At 40.2% G+C, this 17,837-nt stretch overlaps 2 protein-coding genes across 3 annotated transcripts in view; one reads left to right on the top strand and one right to left on the bottom strand.

Moving 5' to 3' along the window:
* Nucleotides 1–3,288, bottom strand: part of COMMD1 (copper metabolism domain containing 1) — a 157,737-nt gene extending 154,449 nt beyond the window's left edge. Inside the window, exon 1 of one of the 2 annotated variants that reach the window (XM_075535886.1) lies at nt 2,590–3,288. Coding sequence is in view for 1 of the 2 variants with exons in the window: in XM_075535887.1 (XP_075392002.1) it covers nt 2,590–2,628 (39 nt within the window). In the remaining variant the exon portion in view is untranslated. The remainder of the gene's footprint in view (nt 1–2,589) is intronic. The other variant, XM_075535887.1, reaches the window with a different exon arrangement.
* CCT4 (chaperonin containing TCP1 subunit 4) lies at nt 2,611–16,334 on the top strand. Its single transcript, XM_075535885.1, has 14 exons — nt 2,611–2,876; nt 4,627–4,679; nt 5,603–5,692; nt 6,306–6,414; nt 7,365–7,507; nt 8,262–8,383; nt 8,673–8,805; nt 9,742–9,881; nt 12,993–13,089; nt 13,172–13,282; nt 13,381–13,511; nt 14,046–14,280; nt 15,700–15,813; nt 16,127–16,334. Exons 1-14 carry the CDS (start codon nt 2,750–2,752, stop codon nt 16,139–16,141), a joined length of 1,620 nt encoding a protein of 539 aa, XP_075392000.1. The 5' UTR covers nt 2,611–2,749; the 3' UTR covers nt 16,142–16,334.
* The last annotated feature ends 1,503 nt before the right edge of the window (nt 16,335–17,837 follow it).

Below are 17,837 nucleotides of genomic sequence, written 5' to 3'. Positions count from 1 at the left end.
CTAGAGGCCGTCAAATGAATGCTATTCTCAGCGTTAGACATTTGTTCCCATCACACGACATCAGTTGTCTAAACAAAAAGAGTATGTATGTGCTACATGGAGGTAATGTAAGGAGCTCTTCTTATGCGGTGGTGAAGTACTTGGCTACTAAGAAAAAGGTCTTCAGTTGAAACCCACCAGCCCCTCCTGGAGAAAAGTTCCTGTCCCTACAGTTACTACAAGTCAGAATTGACTTGATATCGTGTGTGTGTGTGTGTGTGTGTGTGTGTGTGTGTGTGTGTGTGTAAAATCTGGTCCTGATTACCTTAGAGGTTTATGTACATCTAGCCTGAATACAATATCAAAGCAATTCACGAACACCGAATTAAGTATTTTTAATAAACCTACTGCAAGTCTCCCAGTAGTTATGGGCACTCAACAATTATTTGTAAACTAATGTTTAGTGAATTTCTCTTGCATCAACTTCCATAGTCACTGATGAGGAGGCAATATAGTAATATACTCAGGAACCCAGTAGTTTGGACCATCGCCTCTGAAGTTAATGAATTGAGCATTCAAATACTGCCTTCCAGCTACTCAGAGCTTGACCTTGGGCTTCATCTATTTCATGTTCCTCATCTGCTAAGGACAGCAGGCCCTGTCTCCTAGGATTGTGAGGATTAAAGGACCCCTGAGGCCTTAGTGGTTTAAGCATTGGGCTTTTACTACAAGGTCCAAACCCCTAAGCCTAGGAGGGCCCGAAGGAGAAAGATTTGGCTTTCTGTCCCTGTAGGGCAGTGGTTCTCAACCTTTCTAATGCCAGGACCCATTAATATAGTTCCTCATATTGTGGTGACCTCCAACCATAAACTTATTTTCGTTGCTACTTTATTACTGTAATTTTGCTACTGTTATGAATCGTCATGTAAATATCTGAGAGGCAGGATACATTTTAACTGCTACAAATTGAACATAATTAAAGCAGTGATGAATCACAAAAATATGTAATTATATATTGTGAAATATTCTAATGACATGTGTTTTCCATTGGTCATAGGCAACCCCTGTCAAAGGGTTGTTCGACCCCCAAAGGGGTCACGACCCACAGGTTGAGAATCGCTGCTAAGGATTTCCGTGTGGGGAAGCCCTACTTAGGACTCCACGGCAGTGGGCTTAATTTTTAATTTTTGTTTGGAGTGAGGAGTTAATGGGAGAAAGACTTAGCACTGTTCCCGGTACATAATAGTTCATCGTTATAAAGAATCTGTGGGAGCCAATGGCTTTATCATGTAGAAAATATTGCATTTTCCCTCCTCCACAACTGCGCTCCTTCTGCCGCTCCTGGTGCTGCTGGTTTGCCGGTTCGGTGCGGACCAGGTGGCGGGGCGGGGTGGTTCTGGGGAGCAGTTTAAGATTATGAGGCACACGCTACTCAATAACTACTGAAAGCCTATTGGGAAATGACAGGGTTTGTCAAGGGAGCAGATCAGATTCGGGTTGGACGGACAGCCGATCAAGGAAGCAGACACACCTGCACCTCTGGAAAGGGAGGCTGAAGATACCAAGGTTGTTCCAGTCGCAGAGAAGACTGGTGTCTTCTAAAAGGGAGCCCGCTCTTTCCTCCAGAATTCCGTTCCGACCAAGTTTCCATTCTCCATCAGAAAGCCACCGTTTGGTCCCACCACATCCTGAAGGCCACAGCATAGTTGTCTTCTATCCTTTCCATTTCCTCTTCCCCATTCCTTTCTTGTAACTGGCGTTTGTGCACAAGCACACAGCATTGCCCCCCTTTGTTTATTTTGCTTTTTAATTAAATGGCCAATGGTACGTTCTGATAGGCATCAAAGGAGATGGGCTGGGGAAATAAATACTCGTACTGTGAAACACCCTCTTCTCCCTCGGTGGCAGGCTCATTCCGCAATTTATATTCCAGCGAGTTATTTTGCTCACTGTTTAACAACAAGAAAAAGACTTAAAAATCCTTGCATACCTTAATCGATTGGAGAATTTTAAATGTTTTCATTTGTCAATGCAAAACCAAGGGCAGTTTTATAACTTTTTTTGCACATAGCTCGTACACGTAGAGCAATCTGTCTTTAAGTAGGAGAAAATTACTCTCAAAGAAATGAAGACTACAGTTTTCCCTTTAAGTCAAGCGTCTTGTTACCATCAACTTGTTAAAAAAATTTTTTAAAGATTGCAATATGAGTGGTTGGCAGTAGCCCTCCCGTATTTAACCAGTATATTTACACCTCTATCATTTAGCATCAACCAATATAAGACACACAAAGCATCCGACCAACCCAAATCTCTCACCTTCCATCCCTTGCAAAATAAATAACTCAAGACTACACAACCCAGCAGCACGCGGCACGCCGGCTCCGCCTACGTCGCCAGGAGCTGCCTGAGGGGCCCTCAGGCCGAGGAGGGTGGAGTTGGAAGTGTCCCCCAACAGCCGCCTTTAAAATCATGGATTATCTTTTTTTAAATCTTTTTTTAACACTAGGCCGCCCATCGCATTCCTTGACCTCAGTGCCCACCACTAACACCCCCAAAACTAGAGCTCCCGGCGCGTAGTAAGTGGCCGGCGCGCGGCGGACAGCTTCTTACGTCACAGAAGCGCCGCGCTGCCAGAAAGGCCCCCTCCATCGCCGGCGCCGCTTTCTGGAAGGTTCGTCAAGGTAGAGGGCGCGTTCCGTTACTTGGTGGCCGGTGGGAATCCGTGTCCATCCGTCCTTCCCGATCCTTCACAGACTCAGCCAAGGTTGCCATGCCAGAGAACGTGGCCCCCCGGGGCGGGGCGCCCACCGGGATGACCGGCGGTCGCGGGAAAGGAGCCTATCAGGACCGCGACAAACCGGCCCAGATCCGCTTCAGCAACATCTCCGCGGCCAAAGGTATCTTCCCCCCGCGGCCCTGCGCAGTCTCACCTTAGGGTCTGGCAGGCGGGGCTCGTTCTCTGAGCTTTCAAGTGATCACCATGTCTCCATATAAAGCTCTTTCCGTTTGCCTCTAATAATTCCCGGCCTTCAGCATGGTGAGCCTTCGGCCGACCCCGTTTTGCCTGTTTAGCCCATACGTTTTCATCCAGTGCTGTGCTTCATTCGCGTTGAGACTGAAAATCGGTTTAGTCCAAAATGCCGAGGCCTGCGTGCGGCATCCCTCGGGAGCTGACAGCTTCGAGATACCCTTTACGAGCTTGCTGGATTCATCGGCAGCACGCCGTTTGCACAGCGTTTTTGCAGCCCTCTTATCTGTAGCTGTATCCTTTTAACCCATTCCCGGGCTCTAACTAGTCTTACTACCGAGAAGAATTGAGGCAAATGCTTCACATCTTATTGGGCGGGGTCCGCTGTACTGGGAGAGGAACGAGCGGAGGCCGAGATTTTTTTTTTTTCGTAACCTTTAACCAGTCTGAATCCAGGGTTCTGTTTCACCTATAAAACTGAGGACAAAAAATGTTTGCGTATTAGAATTGTTAAGTGTTACGAGACGTCGAACTGAGACACGGAGGGAAGAAGGAATTGGGATAGCAAGCCCCTGTCCGGGACGTATATTGAGAATTGTACTCTAATTTCATCAGGGCTGGAGAATGAAGTGAGGAATGCGATTAGAAAGGTTAGCGGGTGCTCACACTGAGGTGGCATCGATTTGATGCCAGAGTTTGGGTTGGGTTTGGTGTCTTGAATCAAAAGTGTCTGGCTTAATCTCCCAGCTTCAGGTCGTTCTTCAGTATAACGAGGTAAAAAAACAGCCCTTAAAAAGGTTACTGTGAGAAAAGTCATAAACGACATACGAGTGGTGCTGATGGTTCCTATGTTAAATTATGGACCACAAACCCCAAGGGCGGTGCTTTAAACCCTTCTGCGGGTTCTTTGGACGTTAGGCCAGGGCATCTGCTTCCAAAACCACAGTCTTGAAAGCCTTATTTGAACAGTTCTACTTTGCACACAACGGATTGAGTTGAAATCGTTGCAAAAACAAGATACAGAAAGTATTTGAAGTGATCAGCCCAGGCGACAGGGAACATAATGATGCTAAAGGAATTAAGTGAGGGAAGATCCTCGGCCGGTCTAGGCAGGTTGAGTTGGAGATGGCAGGTAGGTAGCTGAAAGGCATCACTTGAAGGTTGATTAAAATGTCGTAATGGAGATTTTGGTACATACTTGTCTAGAGAGCAAAGTTGGAACCCTGAGATTGAATTCTTTAGATTAGAAAGAAGTGGTTGAAACAAGCATGCAACCCTCATTAATCAGACCTTGTAACTAGATGTGCCATCTTAGTGCTTTATTTTTCCCATTTTAATACTCTGGGGAAGATTAAGTAAATTCTCATTTTGCTTTACTGGAGGCAGAGAACAAGTACTGAGTTGAGTTTAGTGACTTTAAAAACAAAGTGAAGCATTCCGTATTTATAGAAGAATATGATTGTAATGCTTTCTTTCCAGTGGACAGTAGACAGTTTTTCTCTAGTGGACACAGCTTTTATAAAGGCACCCTGGGGCCTGGTGGGTTACACATCGAACTGTTAACCACAAGGTTATCCATTCAAACTCATCATGTTCTGTTAAGACAAGTTGATTGCTGAGAGGAGAAATGCTATTGAACAGACTTGATTTTTTTTTATCCCTCCCCCTTCTGTTAACAGCTGTTGCTGATGCTATTAGAACAAGTCTTGGACCAAAAGGAATGGATAAAATGGTAAAAAGCTAAATCATTACTTAAATCTGTATTACAAGATCTTGATAAGATGTGCTGTTTAAAAGTTTAAGTACCTGGAGTTTAGAAGTGAGAGATTAGTGGTAGGCATTATTTGTTACGTAGTTAAAGGGGACAGTATGATAAAGCTGTGTTTCAGGGTTTGAGTTCTTTGTTCTTTTTTAACTCAGTTCTGTGGTCTAATCCATAGGACTTAAACTTCCAGTGGCAGAGTGGTGTTGGGCTGCTAACCACAAGGTCAGCACTTTGAAACCACCAAGCTGCTCCTTGGGAGAAAGATGAGGCTTTCTGTTCCTGTAAAGAGTTATAGCCTCAGAAATTGTACTGTGTTGTAAATTGACTCGATGGCAATGGGTATAGTTGGGTCTTAGCTTAGTTCGTTGGCAACGTAAAACAGATGCATTCTAGTAATATTTGAGTAATATTTTGCTCAATTAACACCTAAAACAAAAGTGGACAGCAATGTAGAGGATTGTCTGGAAAGTATGCAGAACAATCTTCTTCCTCTGTTGAGAATACTAAGGAAAAGTTACCCTGTTGACTAAGGACACAATAAGACTTGTTCCCACCACATTACACAGTGGTGTTCTTCTGGAGATACATTGGATTTCTGCTTATTACTACGAAGCCAAGAAAGATAGTGAATCTTTATAGTGTAACCTTTGATTTTTTTCTTTAATAGATTTCTTCACTTTGAAATACATTAAGACAAAAGCCAGCTATTTCATTTGTAAAACTGGGGTCTTAATTATACTAATGTAAGGAAAGAGACTGACATTAAACACTATTCAACTATAAGTCCTCTGATGAGTGTTAAGACCTAGTGTAGCTTTTTAGATGTCACAATGCTGAATTAAAAACCTTAAAACTTATGAAATATAACTTAAAAACTTCCAACTGTCTAGATTCAAGATGGGAAAGGTGATGTGACGATTACAAACGATGGTGCCACCATTCTGAAACAAATGCAAGTGTTACATCCAGCAGCCAGAATGGTAAGTATGAGTATTGTTTAATACTTGGTAAGCAATTAAGTTTTTACTTAATCAAGTTATGTTTTTAAAAAGAGTAAACATCATGGTCATTCTTGTCACATGAGAAGGCGTGTTAGCAAAAATAAATGCCATAAATGTTCTTATTTGAAGGATGCCCCTTTTAATTAAGATAATTTCCAAAATCAATCGTGTTGTATTCATACAATGTTCAGATAAACTTGACTAAGAACTAATATTCAAGCCTCATCTACAATGCCCCATTTTATAAGCTTCCATTGTCCAGGATGCCCCACTGTATAAGTCTTCAAGATGTACCTGTGGTACAGCAACATTTGCTTTCTGTGAGGAATATTTTGGTTAGCCAAAAAATAACTTATACTCTATTTTAGTATAGATTCTTGCAGGAAAAATACATAAGTAGAATTGTGTGTGGCACAACCATCCGGGTCTTCATTGTAAACCTTCAGATTGCCTGTAAATCAGAAGTGTTGGCTCTTCAGGGGTGGCAGTCTAATTCTGTTCGGCGCCTATGTGGTGCCATTGATTTGATGGTAGAATTATATTGGATACACACGTTTCTCATTGGGTAACTGGGCATGTTCTTTTTGCTTAGCTGGTGGAGTTGTCTAAGGCTCAAGATATAGAAGCAGGAGATGGTACCACATCAGTGGTCATCATTGCTGGTTCTCTCTTGGATTCCTGCACCAAACTGCTTCAGAAAGGTCGGTTGAACATAGGTCATGCTTTATTACTGAACAAGGGCAAACAGTTAAAAGGGGGGGAAATTCAAAGGAATCTGACTACCATCAAGTCGATGCTGACTCATAGTGAGTAAAGGACTGGGTAGAACTGTCCCTGTTAGTTTCCAAGACTAATTCTTTATGTGAGTAGAAAACCCCATTTTCTCTTAAGGAGCACCTGCTGGTTGTAAACTCCTGACCTTGTAGATTGAAGCCCAACCTTGTAACCACTACACAACCAGAGCTCCTTTTTAAAGGAATAGGCAAACTATTCTTAAGTAATAAAATTTTATAATTCATTTCAAATAAATTATCTTATAAAGACATTTTTTAGTTACATTGGGAGTTTGGTGGTTCTGATGGGTAAGCATTGGACTGGTCGCCACAGGGATGGCAGTTTAAACCCACCAGCTGCTCTTGAGGGAAAAGATGAGGCTCTCCGTTCCAGTAAAAGGTTTGCAGCCATGGACACCCCATCTTGGGTTGCTATGGGTTGGGATTGACTCAGTGGTAGCGGAGTATCTGTAGCATGATTTAAAAGAGCATACCCTTTTGATTTGTCAGACTTCTGTTAAAATGAAACTTAGCTGTAAGTGTGAATAGTGATTTGGAAGAGAAAATAGATTACTCATTTTGGTAAATAGTACAGATGGCATCAATCCCTGCTTTCTACTTACATAGGTTTATGATATTTTGAAAAGTATAGTATTTGGTTTTAATTTTAAAGGGTCCTACTATTTGTTCCAAAGCAAATGGAAAGAGTATTACTACTTATTAACTTTAATTAGTATTATGTCTAATCAAATTTAAAGCTAGACCATAAATGAATTTTGGGTTTACAATGAATATTTGTGACTTCGGAAATTTCTTGAATAGAAATTTAAGGCATGCCAAATATGTAACATAATTGAGTAATTACTTTCATCTTCTAGGGATCCATCCAACTATCATTTCGGAGTCATTCCAGAAGGCTTTGGAAAAGGGCATTGAAGTCTTGACTGATATGTCTCGACCTGTGGAACTGAGTGACAGAGAAACTCTGTTAAACAGTGCAGCCACTTCATTAAATTCAAAGGTACGAGAAAAGCATCATTGTCAAATTAACAATTCCGGGGTACATTAGGAATGGCATTTCTTAGACTGTCGTTCTTGATGCTGTACAATGTGTAGATACCATTTCTGGAAAATGGCTAGGAAATAAAGTAATATACAACTGGATTCGTTTGGGATTATAAGATGGAATATTGCTATTAGGCAAACAACAGAGAAGTTAGTATTGATAAAGCTGGGGTCACTGCCGTCCTTTAAGTTACCTATTGGAAACCTTTCTAAGATGATCATAGAATTCCTGGTGATGTGCCTAATTTTAGACTTTCAAATTAGTAGTAATATTTCCATTTACAAGGGGGAAAACTGGTATGAAGTGTTGGGTCTACTTCCTGCCCAGCATATAACAACAGTGTGTAATAAATATTAGCCGTCAGCTATGAGAGAGCTTCAGTACCTTGTGGGAAAATTCTATTTCAGTTTATTGTGTAAACCCCCTTGGTATTTTTTTACCAACATTAGTGTTAGGGATGCACATAGAGCAATAATACCTTGGTTTTAGGCTGGACCTCGGTTTAAAGTTAATAGTTGAAATGGATGTCCTATAAACATGGCTGTCAGAATCTAGGTGCTACTTGGTTGAAGAGGAAAGCAAGGATACTCCTCTCCCCTCTGGTGACTCGCAGGCTGAGTGGGAACACTCACCCACCAAGTGGTTATGATTCCTCCTTGAATATTTGAACATTAACTTGATGAATCTTTTTTATTTTTAATCATTCCAGGTGGTATCTCAGTATTCAAGCCTGCTCTCTCCCATGAGTGTAAATGCAGTGATGAGAGTGATTGACCCAGCCACTGCTACTAGTGTAGATCTCAGAGATATTAAAATAGTTAAGAAACTTGGGTAAGCATCTCTCATTAAACTTTCATTAACACAAACTGATTTTTTTTTTTTTCGTTTTTTACATTGGGGGCTCATACAACTCTTATCACAATCCATACATATAAATACATCAATTGAATAAAGCACATCTGTACATTCTTTGCCCTCATCATTTTCAAAGCATTTGCTCTCCAATACAAACTGATTTTAAGAGTAAACATTGCAGTACTTTTTATTAGATTGGTGCTATTTGATCTGTTAATCTTTTAAACCCAGAACTTCCAATTAACTATCCCTTTTTCTTCTTCAGTGGGACAATTGATGATTGTGAGTTGGTGGAAGGACTGGTTCTCACCCAAAAAGTGGCAAATTCTAGCATAACCAGAGTTGAGAAGGCGAAGATTGGGCTCATTCAGTTTTGTTTATCTGCTCCAAAAACAGATGTAAGTAGAATCCAACTTAAATTTGTCCTTGTTTCTTGTTAGGCTTTCTGATTAATAACTCATGAAACTGGAAAATGCTGATAATAATGTTAAACAAAATTCAAAAGAATTTGTGAGATTGCTATAAGGACAGAAATTGTTGGGTTCCAAACATGACACATCTGTAGCTTTAATTGGGTATTTGCTGACTTCTTTGGCAGAATAGAACAGCAATTTGAGATATGTATGAGTAAGTCTGAAAGTTGAGTACTGGTGGGATTTTCAAATTCTTACTGGCTCTCTGGGAGCAGAAACCTTCACTCTTCCTTCACATCTTTTGTCCAGAATTTGTTACAAATGGAACTTTGAACTAATTTTATCTTCCCACGTGGAAGAACCTTCTGATATAAGATACTCACCTGTCAGTCATTAGCATTTCTTGAAAGGGTCGTCATCTGGTTGCCTCCCCAGAGTGGCTCTCCGTTCACATCGTGCCGGCATGCCCAATGTGCATTTTCACCCGTACAGCCATGAGTATCGCTTTGTGGGTCTTTTTCTGGCACCTGAGCATGTTGGGCTTTTTAATAAATAAGTCTTTGTAAACAGAATTTACCTTAAATTTAAGAGGTCTATTTATGTGAAGTAGATTGATACATTCAGTAAATAGCATCATCATTGTCTCGATTCCCCAAAATTACCTGGAACTAAAATAAGCTGCCAATGCATGTAATGGAAAGACACTTCAGTGCTGTTTGAAGTATATGTCACTTTTTTGGACCTTTGAAGTTTTTATTTTAAAAGTTTTGTTTTTGAAATTTTTATTTTAAAAGTTTTGTTGGGTCTATGCAATTTTTATACGTGTTTATATACATTTGTATGATGTTGGCTGAATTTATGCATAATTGTTTCCACTTGCCTTTATGCTTTTAATATTGCAATTAATTTTACTTTAAACAGATGGATAATCAAATAGTAGTTTCTGACTACGCCCAGATGGACCGAGTGCTGCGAGAAGAACGAGCCTATATTCTGAATTTAGTGAAGCAAATTAAAAAAACCGGATGCAATGTTCTTCTTATACAGAAGTCTATTTTACGGTATGAGACTTGATACTTGGTTCACCCTTTAGTGATAAATTGATTTGGGAACACTTAGCAATTATTATTATAATATGTCATTTTTAATTTCAACTATTTTTAAGATACATTTTTAGTGCCTTGTCCATGAGAAATCTGGAAACCAGTCTGCACTGGGGCATCTTGGTATTCTAATAAATCCAAAGTGGCTTCTCTCCTAATTGTGTTTAAATCTTTCTAGGTAAAGGGCTTAAGTACCAAGTAACTGGTGGCATTTTAGCTTGTTTTGTTTTGTTGGCTTGTTTATTTTTAAACAAAGAACAAAATAACATTCTATTTAAAAATTTTGTGCATGTTTTATTTCGTGACATTAGTTAAAGTCTCAGTGTGGCAGCATCCCTCTCTGGGTTCCCTGTTTCCATTCGCCCATCTCTCCTTAATGCCTTTGTTTTTGGACAAGTGCGACCCTTTGGTCTTTTAAGGTTGATTGTTCTTGCAAGAACATGGTATTATTCATGGTGGTATTGTTCATTTGATCATGTCTGTTTGACTGGACGGTGAGTCCAATAGACTCCATAAGGGAGTGAGTTCACTTAAAAGGTTTGAAGGTAAAGTGTGTGTCTAAAGACCATAGTGTTAGATTCCACTGTGTGTGTATTATATCAGTTAACCCGATGTCCCTGGCAACTATTGTACTAAGCCCTAAATCCCAATGACTAGTTCCCTGAAGGTATTTGGTTATGGCTAAGAAATTTGTACCATGTATGTATACATTTATTTGTAGCACATGCAAATATATAAATCCCCTCTGCCAAACCTATATATGCTCATGAGTATCGTCTGATAACCCATCCTATACACTGCAGGCTAATGATGTCTGCACCATTACTATCAGGCAGGGCTGTGTGTGGAATAGTGTTTACCATGGTTGATTTCTGCTCATCTCAGTGGCTTCCCTTTGCGCGCCCCCCCCCTTAATGGGTGACCTCTCACTTCACTCCGTTAATACTTAGCTCCTGGCTAGTTAGTGGTTTTTCTCTACCAGCCCTGTTAATCATCAAATGAATGTTCCTTACTCTAGGTAGACCTTGTGTTGACTTTTTATAATAGTAGTCTCACCTTTTGTGAGTGCCATTTCATTCCGCATAATACCCTCCAGAGTGCCATGTGGTGAGATGTTCTGTGAATGTGTTAGTCTTGGTCATTGGATAGGTAGGAGTTTGTGGGGTGTATAACATAGTATCACTGCATTCATTGGTGGATACTTGAGTTTTTCCACCTTTTTTACTAATGTGAATACTTCTGTAGTGAGCATGGGGGTGTGCATCTATCGGTGTCGTCACTTCTAGGATTGGTACCGGGTAGTGGGATTGCTGCATTGTATAGTATTTCCGTGGATCCCTGGTAGCATGGTGGTTACATGTTGTGCTGAAATGCACATGGTCAGCAGTTTGAAACCACCAGCAGCTCTGAGGAAGAAAGATGGGTTTGCACTCCCGTAGGCAGTTACTCTCCGAAACGCCCTGGGGTTCTCTAAGTCAGCATTGGCTCAGTGGCAGTAGGTTTCTTTGTTTTATAGTATCTCTATTTCTAATTTAAGGAAATGCCATACCATTTTAGAATCCACCAATAGTATCTGCATACCCTCACCAACATTTCTTGTCCTTTTTTTGGATTGTGTTTTGTTTTTGATACATGTAATTACCAATGTGAAATGATGCCTCCTTTTGATTTGCTTCTCCTTCCGTGCTAACCTTGTGGGCATCATAACTTTTTATTGGCCACCTGATTGTCAACTGTAGTAGGTTCGTGTCCCTGCCCTTCTTTTAAATTGTTTCTGAAGCAAGTGGTATTGAATTATTGATGTCTTCTGTGGTTTTTAGAGGTTCCTTGCTCAATAAGTCATTTCCATAATGTTTTCCCAGTCCACTGGTTCATTTTTACTCTTTTGAAGAAGTCTTCTGGTTAATTTTTAAGAGGCTAACTTGTTTTTTAAAAAGCTAAATTCCTTATATACTCAAGTATAAGCCAGGTTTTTTTTTTTTTTCAGCACATTTTTGTGATAAAATTAGGTGCCTCGGCCGATACTCAGGTCGGCTTATACTTGAGTGTATACAGTAAGTGTGATCTTAAACTGATTCGTTATTCTTTGAGCTTAGAATTTCATCTTGGAATTTGAAGAGTTCTTCAAAGTTTGAAGTGATCATTTTTTCCTCCTTTAGTGTGTTACTAGACACTTTTATGCCATTTTAAGGATAAACCAAAGCACTGCTAGCTACACTGGGGTTCACACATGCACGGTTTGTTCAAAACAAGACTCATGACCTGTCACTGGGATCAGTGGATGGCTGCAAACAATTTCTCAGTGATAACACGTCTTACTTAGTCTTGTTAAGAGTGTCATTTCAAAAAGGTCCAATCAAAATTGGCTTCTGAGGGGATCTTCTGGGCCAATTAAAATCTGAAAGATCTGCTCAGAAAGTTGTTGTGACTGGTTTCTGGTATTTGAAAGGGGTAATCTTCATAGGTTTTCTTCAAAAGCACAGGATGATCACAGGTACTTATGAAAAAATTTTAAGGAAATTGAAAGCTACATTGGTATGAAGAACAGGAAAGTTGTTCCATGGACAACATTTATTATGACAATGCATCTGCTCTTTGTTCCAAGGTAACGGGCTGTCAGATGAAGAGCTTAATGGAAAACCTTACCCCACCCACTCTTCACCCTGAACTTACTCTTTCAGGTGCCCTCACCTGCCCCCAACATGTCAAAGCAACATGTTTGACTTGAAGATGCCCAAACTGCTGTTGAGATGGGATGGAGAGTAAAGAGTACAGACTCCTTCATTAAAAGTTTAGAGAGGTGGAAAGAGTACCTTCACATTTGGTGTTTTTATTTAATAAAGTATAAGTTATTTTTGTGTTCTTTAAAAAATCTTTAATTTTTTAAATGGAGAGATCTTATTAATGTTCTGAAAACAACCTTTAGCTATTGCTTGCCTCTTAAAAATGTAGTAGCCGTGGGAAAATGTTTGTGCAATTGTCAAATAATGGGATTGGTTGACTGCTTCAAAGATAGTGAAATAGTTAGACAGTCAAAGCCCAGCTTTGACATTTCCTTTTGTGTTTTAGAGATGCTCTTAGTGATCTTGCATTACATTTTTTGAACAAGATGAAGATTATGGTGGTTAAAGATATTGAAAGAGACGACATTGAATTCATCTGTAAGGTAATGAACATTCAAAATCTACATGTGTGGGAATATTCATTAATTAAATGCATTAATTTGTGGACTTGACTAATTTTTCCAGACAATTGGAACTAAGCCAGTTGCTCATATTGACCAGTTTACTGCTGACATGCTGGGTTCTGCTGAGCTAGCCGAGGAGGTCAGTTTCAATGGATCTGGCAAATTGCTCAAGGTAGCTATGTGCTCTACTATGTGATTAAACTTTTATTTGTTTGCTCTTCTATTAGCCCTTAAGTTAAATGGCTAACTTGGGGTTTATTTGCTCTCAAGATTACAGGATGTGCAAGCCCTGGAAAAACAGTTACAATTGTTGTCCGTGGGTCTAACAAATTGGTGATTGAAGAAGCTGAGCGCTCTATTCACGATGCCTTGTGTGTGATTCGCTGTTTAGTGAAAAAGCGGTACGTAAACCAAATATACTTGATAGTTACAACTTCAGTACTTTTTAATGTCTTTGTTAGATTTTCTAGTAGAATGCTGATCAGAGGGTTTGGGGGTCTTTTGAATGTGGAATAGTATTTCAAATTTTTATGGAATCCAGATCTCTAGAGCAATTGAGAGGTTACATGGCCTCCCAAAATTATTATCCTGAACTAATTTAAACTAAAACTATCCTTTGAAGGCATCTTTAAACCAAACAGTAGTTTAACTTAATTAGTAAAGATTGACTGTCCTGCAAAATGTGCTCTTTAAAAAAAATTGTTCATATGGAATTGAAGTAGCCATAGCAACTCACAGGTTAGCTGAGGTCCGGGACATTGAGTTTGTTAATGGTAAACTGATTATGGAAAAGATTATAATGGGAAAGGAAAGATAGCGAGAATATTTGTACAGCTTGAATAATTGTAATGTAACTCGAACGGTACATAAAATTACTAAATCCAGGTGTTTTTTTTTGGACACGGTAAGCTAAAATGTATGTTTGTACTTTTCAGAGCTCTCATCGCAGGTGGTGGGGCTCCAGAAATAGAGTTGGCCTTGCGTCTCACTGAATATTCAAGGACTCTGAGTGGCATGGAGTCCTACTGCATCCGTGCTTTTGCAGATGCTATGGAAGTCATTCCTTCCACACTAGCTGAAAACGCAGGCCTGAATCCTATTTCTACGGTCACAGAACTAAGAAACCGCCATGCTCAAGGAGAAAAAACTGCAGGCATAAATGTTCGAAAGGTAATAATTTAATACTAAGTACAAGAATATTAAAACCAGTCTTTATTGTCAGAGCAGGAATGATACCCTCGTAGGGCAATCTTGAGGAGTAAAGAATCAAAAGGACAGTTGTAAGATACCGTATATACTCAAGTGTAAGCCGAGTTTTTTAGCAACTTTTTTCTTTTTAATAATTAAATCATTTCAGGAGCTTGGAAAACTCTTATCAAAATCCACACATGCATCCATTGTGTTAAGCACTTTTGTACATTTGTTTCCCTCATCATTCTCAAACATTTGCTTTCTACTTGAGCCCTTGGTATCAGCTCCTCATTTTTCCCCTGCTTCCCCCTTCCTCACGAACCCTTGATAATTTATAAATTATCATTTTGTCATATCTTACACTGTCCGACATCTCCCTTCACCCACTTCTCTGCTGTCCGTCCCCCAGCAAGGACATTGTATGTCCCCCTTTTTTCCTTTTACTTTACCTCCACCCTCCCGCTATTGCCACTCTCACCACTGGTCCTGAGAGGTTCATCCGTCCTGGATTCCCTGTGTTTCCAGGTCCTATCTGTACCAGTGTACATCATCCAGTCCAACTGGATTTGTAAGGTAGAAATGGAATCATGATAGCGGCAGGGAGAAAGCATTCAAGAACTAGAGGAAAATTATATGTTTCATCATTACTACACTGCACACTGACTGGCTCATCTCCCTGCAGCCCTTCTGCAAGAGGATGATGTCCAATTGCCCACAGATGGGCCCTAGGTCCCTACTCTGCACTCCCCCTCAGTCACAAATCACATTTCTTAATGCAGTTTTTGTGGTAAAATTAGGTGCGTCGGCTGATACTCGGGTCGGTTTATCCTGGAGTATATACGGTAGTTTTTGCATGTTACAGACCTCTGAAGGGAGAGGCATTGCCTGATCGGGAAAATCTTTGTGACCTGGAATGGTGGCTGGTAGGGCACGAACACAGCAGATGGGGAGGCAATTTGCAGGTGAGAGGGTCAGGAGGTTACTCAGCTTGTGTGGAGCAGAAATTACATGTTAGTGATTGGTATTTCTGTCTGGAGGCAGGAATGCCTGTCTGACAGGGGACATGGGTAGTGGCAAAAGGAATGCAAAAGATGGAGAATTGGAAAGATAGAAAAGAGTAGGTAAACATTGGTCACGCTTGGAATTAAGACATAATTTAAACACTAAAGATCTACTAGGATCGTTACATGATTTGGAATTGGGGTTGGAGGGGAATCCACTAATATTTTGTAAATTTTAGTTGAAATACAACATAAAAATGCACAGAAGAGCTTAGAAGAATATTGACTATCGAGTAACTAGACCAGGGGGAAATAGGCTTGAAAAGGTATCCAGGCGTACACTAGGGACAATCTGGTTCTAGTACAAACACACTCAAAGCCACTTGTGTTTCTTCAGGGTGGAATCTCCAACATTTTGGAGGAGCTGGTTGTCCAGCCTCTGTTGGTCTCTGTCAGTGCTCTAACCCTAGCAACTGAAACTGTCCGGAGCATCCTGAAGATTGATGATGTGGTGAGTACCATGCTTCTCTCTAAGGTCAAAAGGCTTTTTTTTTTAAATCATTTTATTGGGGGCTCATACAACTTTTATTACAATCCATACATCCATCCATTGTGGCAAGCACATTTGTACATTCATTGCCCTCATCATTCTCAAAACATTTTCTGTTTGAGTCCTCGGTATCAGCTCCTCTTAGCTGTGTTTTAATGTTAGTTTGTTAATTGAGGGGTAACAGTTGTTTTGTGTTTAATGTGTAAATGCAGGTGATATGGATTACTGTTGTACTGATTTTACAGAAGTAATACAAGAGTTTTCTGTCTCCTAGGTGAACACTCGGTGACCTGGCTGGCACTTGCTGGGCAGCGCGGTGGGGCCGCCGCGAACTGCAGCTGGAGAGGAGGAGCGGCTCTGGGCTGCTTTTGTTTGGAAGAGAGTTGCTCTTTGAATTCCTGGCCTTGGGCTTTTGTTTAACATTGTACCGACACAGTACAATTAAATATTGAAAACATTAAATATTTGTTTGCAAAAATTAATTTATTGCCCTTCCAATATTTTTATTTCTGATACTCTTGAAAACCTGGATGAGATTGCAAAAAAAAAAGAGTTTACTTATCCATGTTGGCTTTCTTTAGGGATTAATCTGGAGGGTTTTTCCTTGCGTGACCCTCTCCATAGGCAATTCTATTTCCACTGGTGGGAGGGTTTTAAACAGAACTTACTTATGAAAAAAAATTGACACATTATGCTCATCACATGCTTGCCTCGCTTATTTTTTTAATGCCACCGCCCTGATCCAAGCACTGTTATAAACCGTGCATCTCTTTCTGGTCTCTGCCCTCACTTTGTTGTTAGCTGTTGGCAAGTCAACCCCAATTCATGGTGGCTCCATGAACATCAGGGATTGTGATCCCTGTAGGGGTTTTTTTTTTGATCACTAAGAAACCCTATGGTTATTTTTTTTTTAAGTAAGTCTTCAGACTTTCACATCTGTCTGAGACTAAAAGTTCTGTGAACTTTGTTCAACATCACAGCCAGAACATACCAGCCTCTGTTCACAGAAGGGTGCTGGCTTCACTTGAGGTGCATTTGCTGGGAATTGAACCTGAATCGCCACATCAAACTCACTGTCGAGTCAATTATGACTCAGCAGCCTTGTGGAACTGAGTAGGATTGTCCCTTTGGATCTCCAACACTAAAATCTTCGCAGGCATAGACGGCTTCATGTTTCTCCCCTGTAGCAGCTGGTAGATTGGAAGCACTGCAGTTAGCAGCTCTGCATATCCCACTGTGCCACCATAACCCCTCTATGGAATATGAGAATTCTCCCACTGAGTCATGACGACCCCTGCTGCCCTCATCTCAGTTACGATTCTGTTCATTCTTCACAAGGTAGGTCGTGATCCCGTCAAATTCATCAGATGGCATTTCCTGTATAAGATCTTTCACTTTTGATAAAAGCCAGAACTTGAAGGTAAGCCACAGTTTCACTTAAGTCTGTTCTGCCCTCTTAAAATTTCATAAGTGTAATGGAAATTGTTCCCTTTAGCAACTTTGGAGAAAGAATTAAAGTTGCCTTGGTAAATTATATAAATGATGCCTTTTAGTTAGGGATCTATGGAGTAGTTAGTTAATTTTTCTGTTCCCTATTTTAATGCATTGTTACAAGTTTCCTGTTTGTTTTTGTTCCCTAACTATCATAAAACTGAATCAAGTATATCCTAAACTTTGAAGTCAAAATACTTCACTGTATATTGGAACATAGATATCAGTTATTTTGTATAGGGTTTTATTAGATAGGAAAAGTGGAAAAACTTTTAGAAGTTTGGTAGTTCTATAATTCTAAAACAAAAACTGTATTCCACTAAACACTTAAAAGGTAGGCTTTTTGTTGTAATAAAAGATCCTAAGTGTCATTTTGTGTACTTCGGTTTCCCTGGGTGGCCAGTCAGATAAGCCCTTAGCCACTAAACATAAAGCTTTGCAGTTCTAATACACCAAAAGCACCTTAGAAGAAAAGAGCTAGTGATTTGCTGTTG

Source organism: Tenrec ecaudatus, chromosome 17 (genome assembly GCF_050624435.1).
Source record: "Tenrec ecaudatus isolate mTenEca1 chromosome 17, mTenEca1.hap1, whole genome shotgun sequence".
Classification (NCBI taxonomy): domain Eukaryota; kingdom Metazoa; phylum Chordata; class Mammalia; order Afrosoricida; family Tenrecidae; genus Tenrec; species Tenrec ecaudatus.
This window is presented reverse-complemented; position numbering and strand designations above follow the sequence as displayed.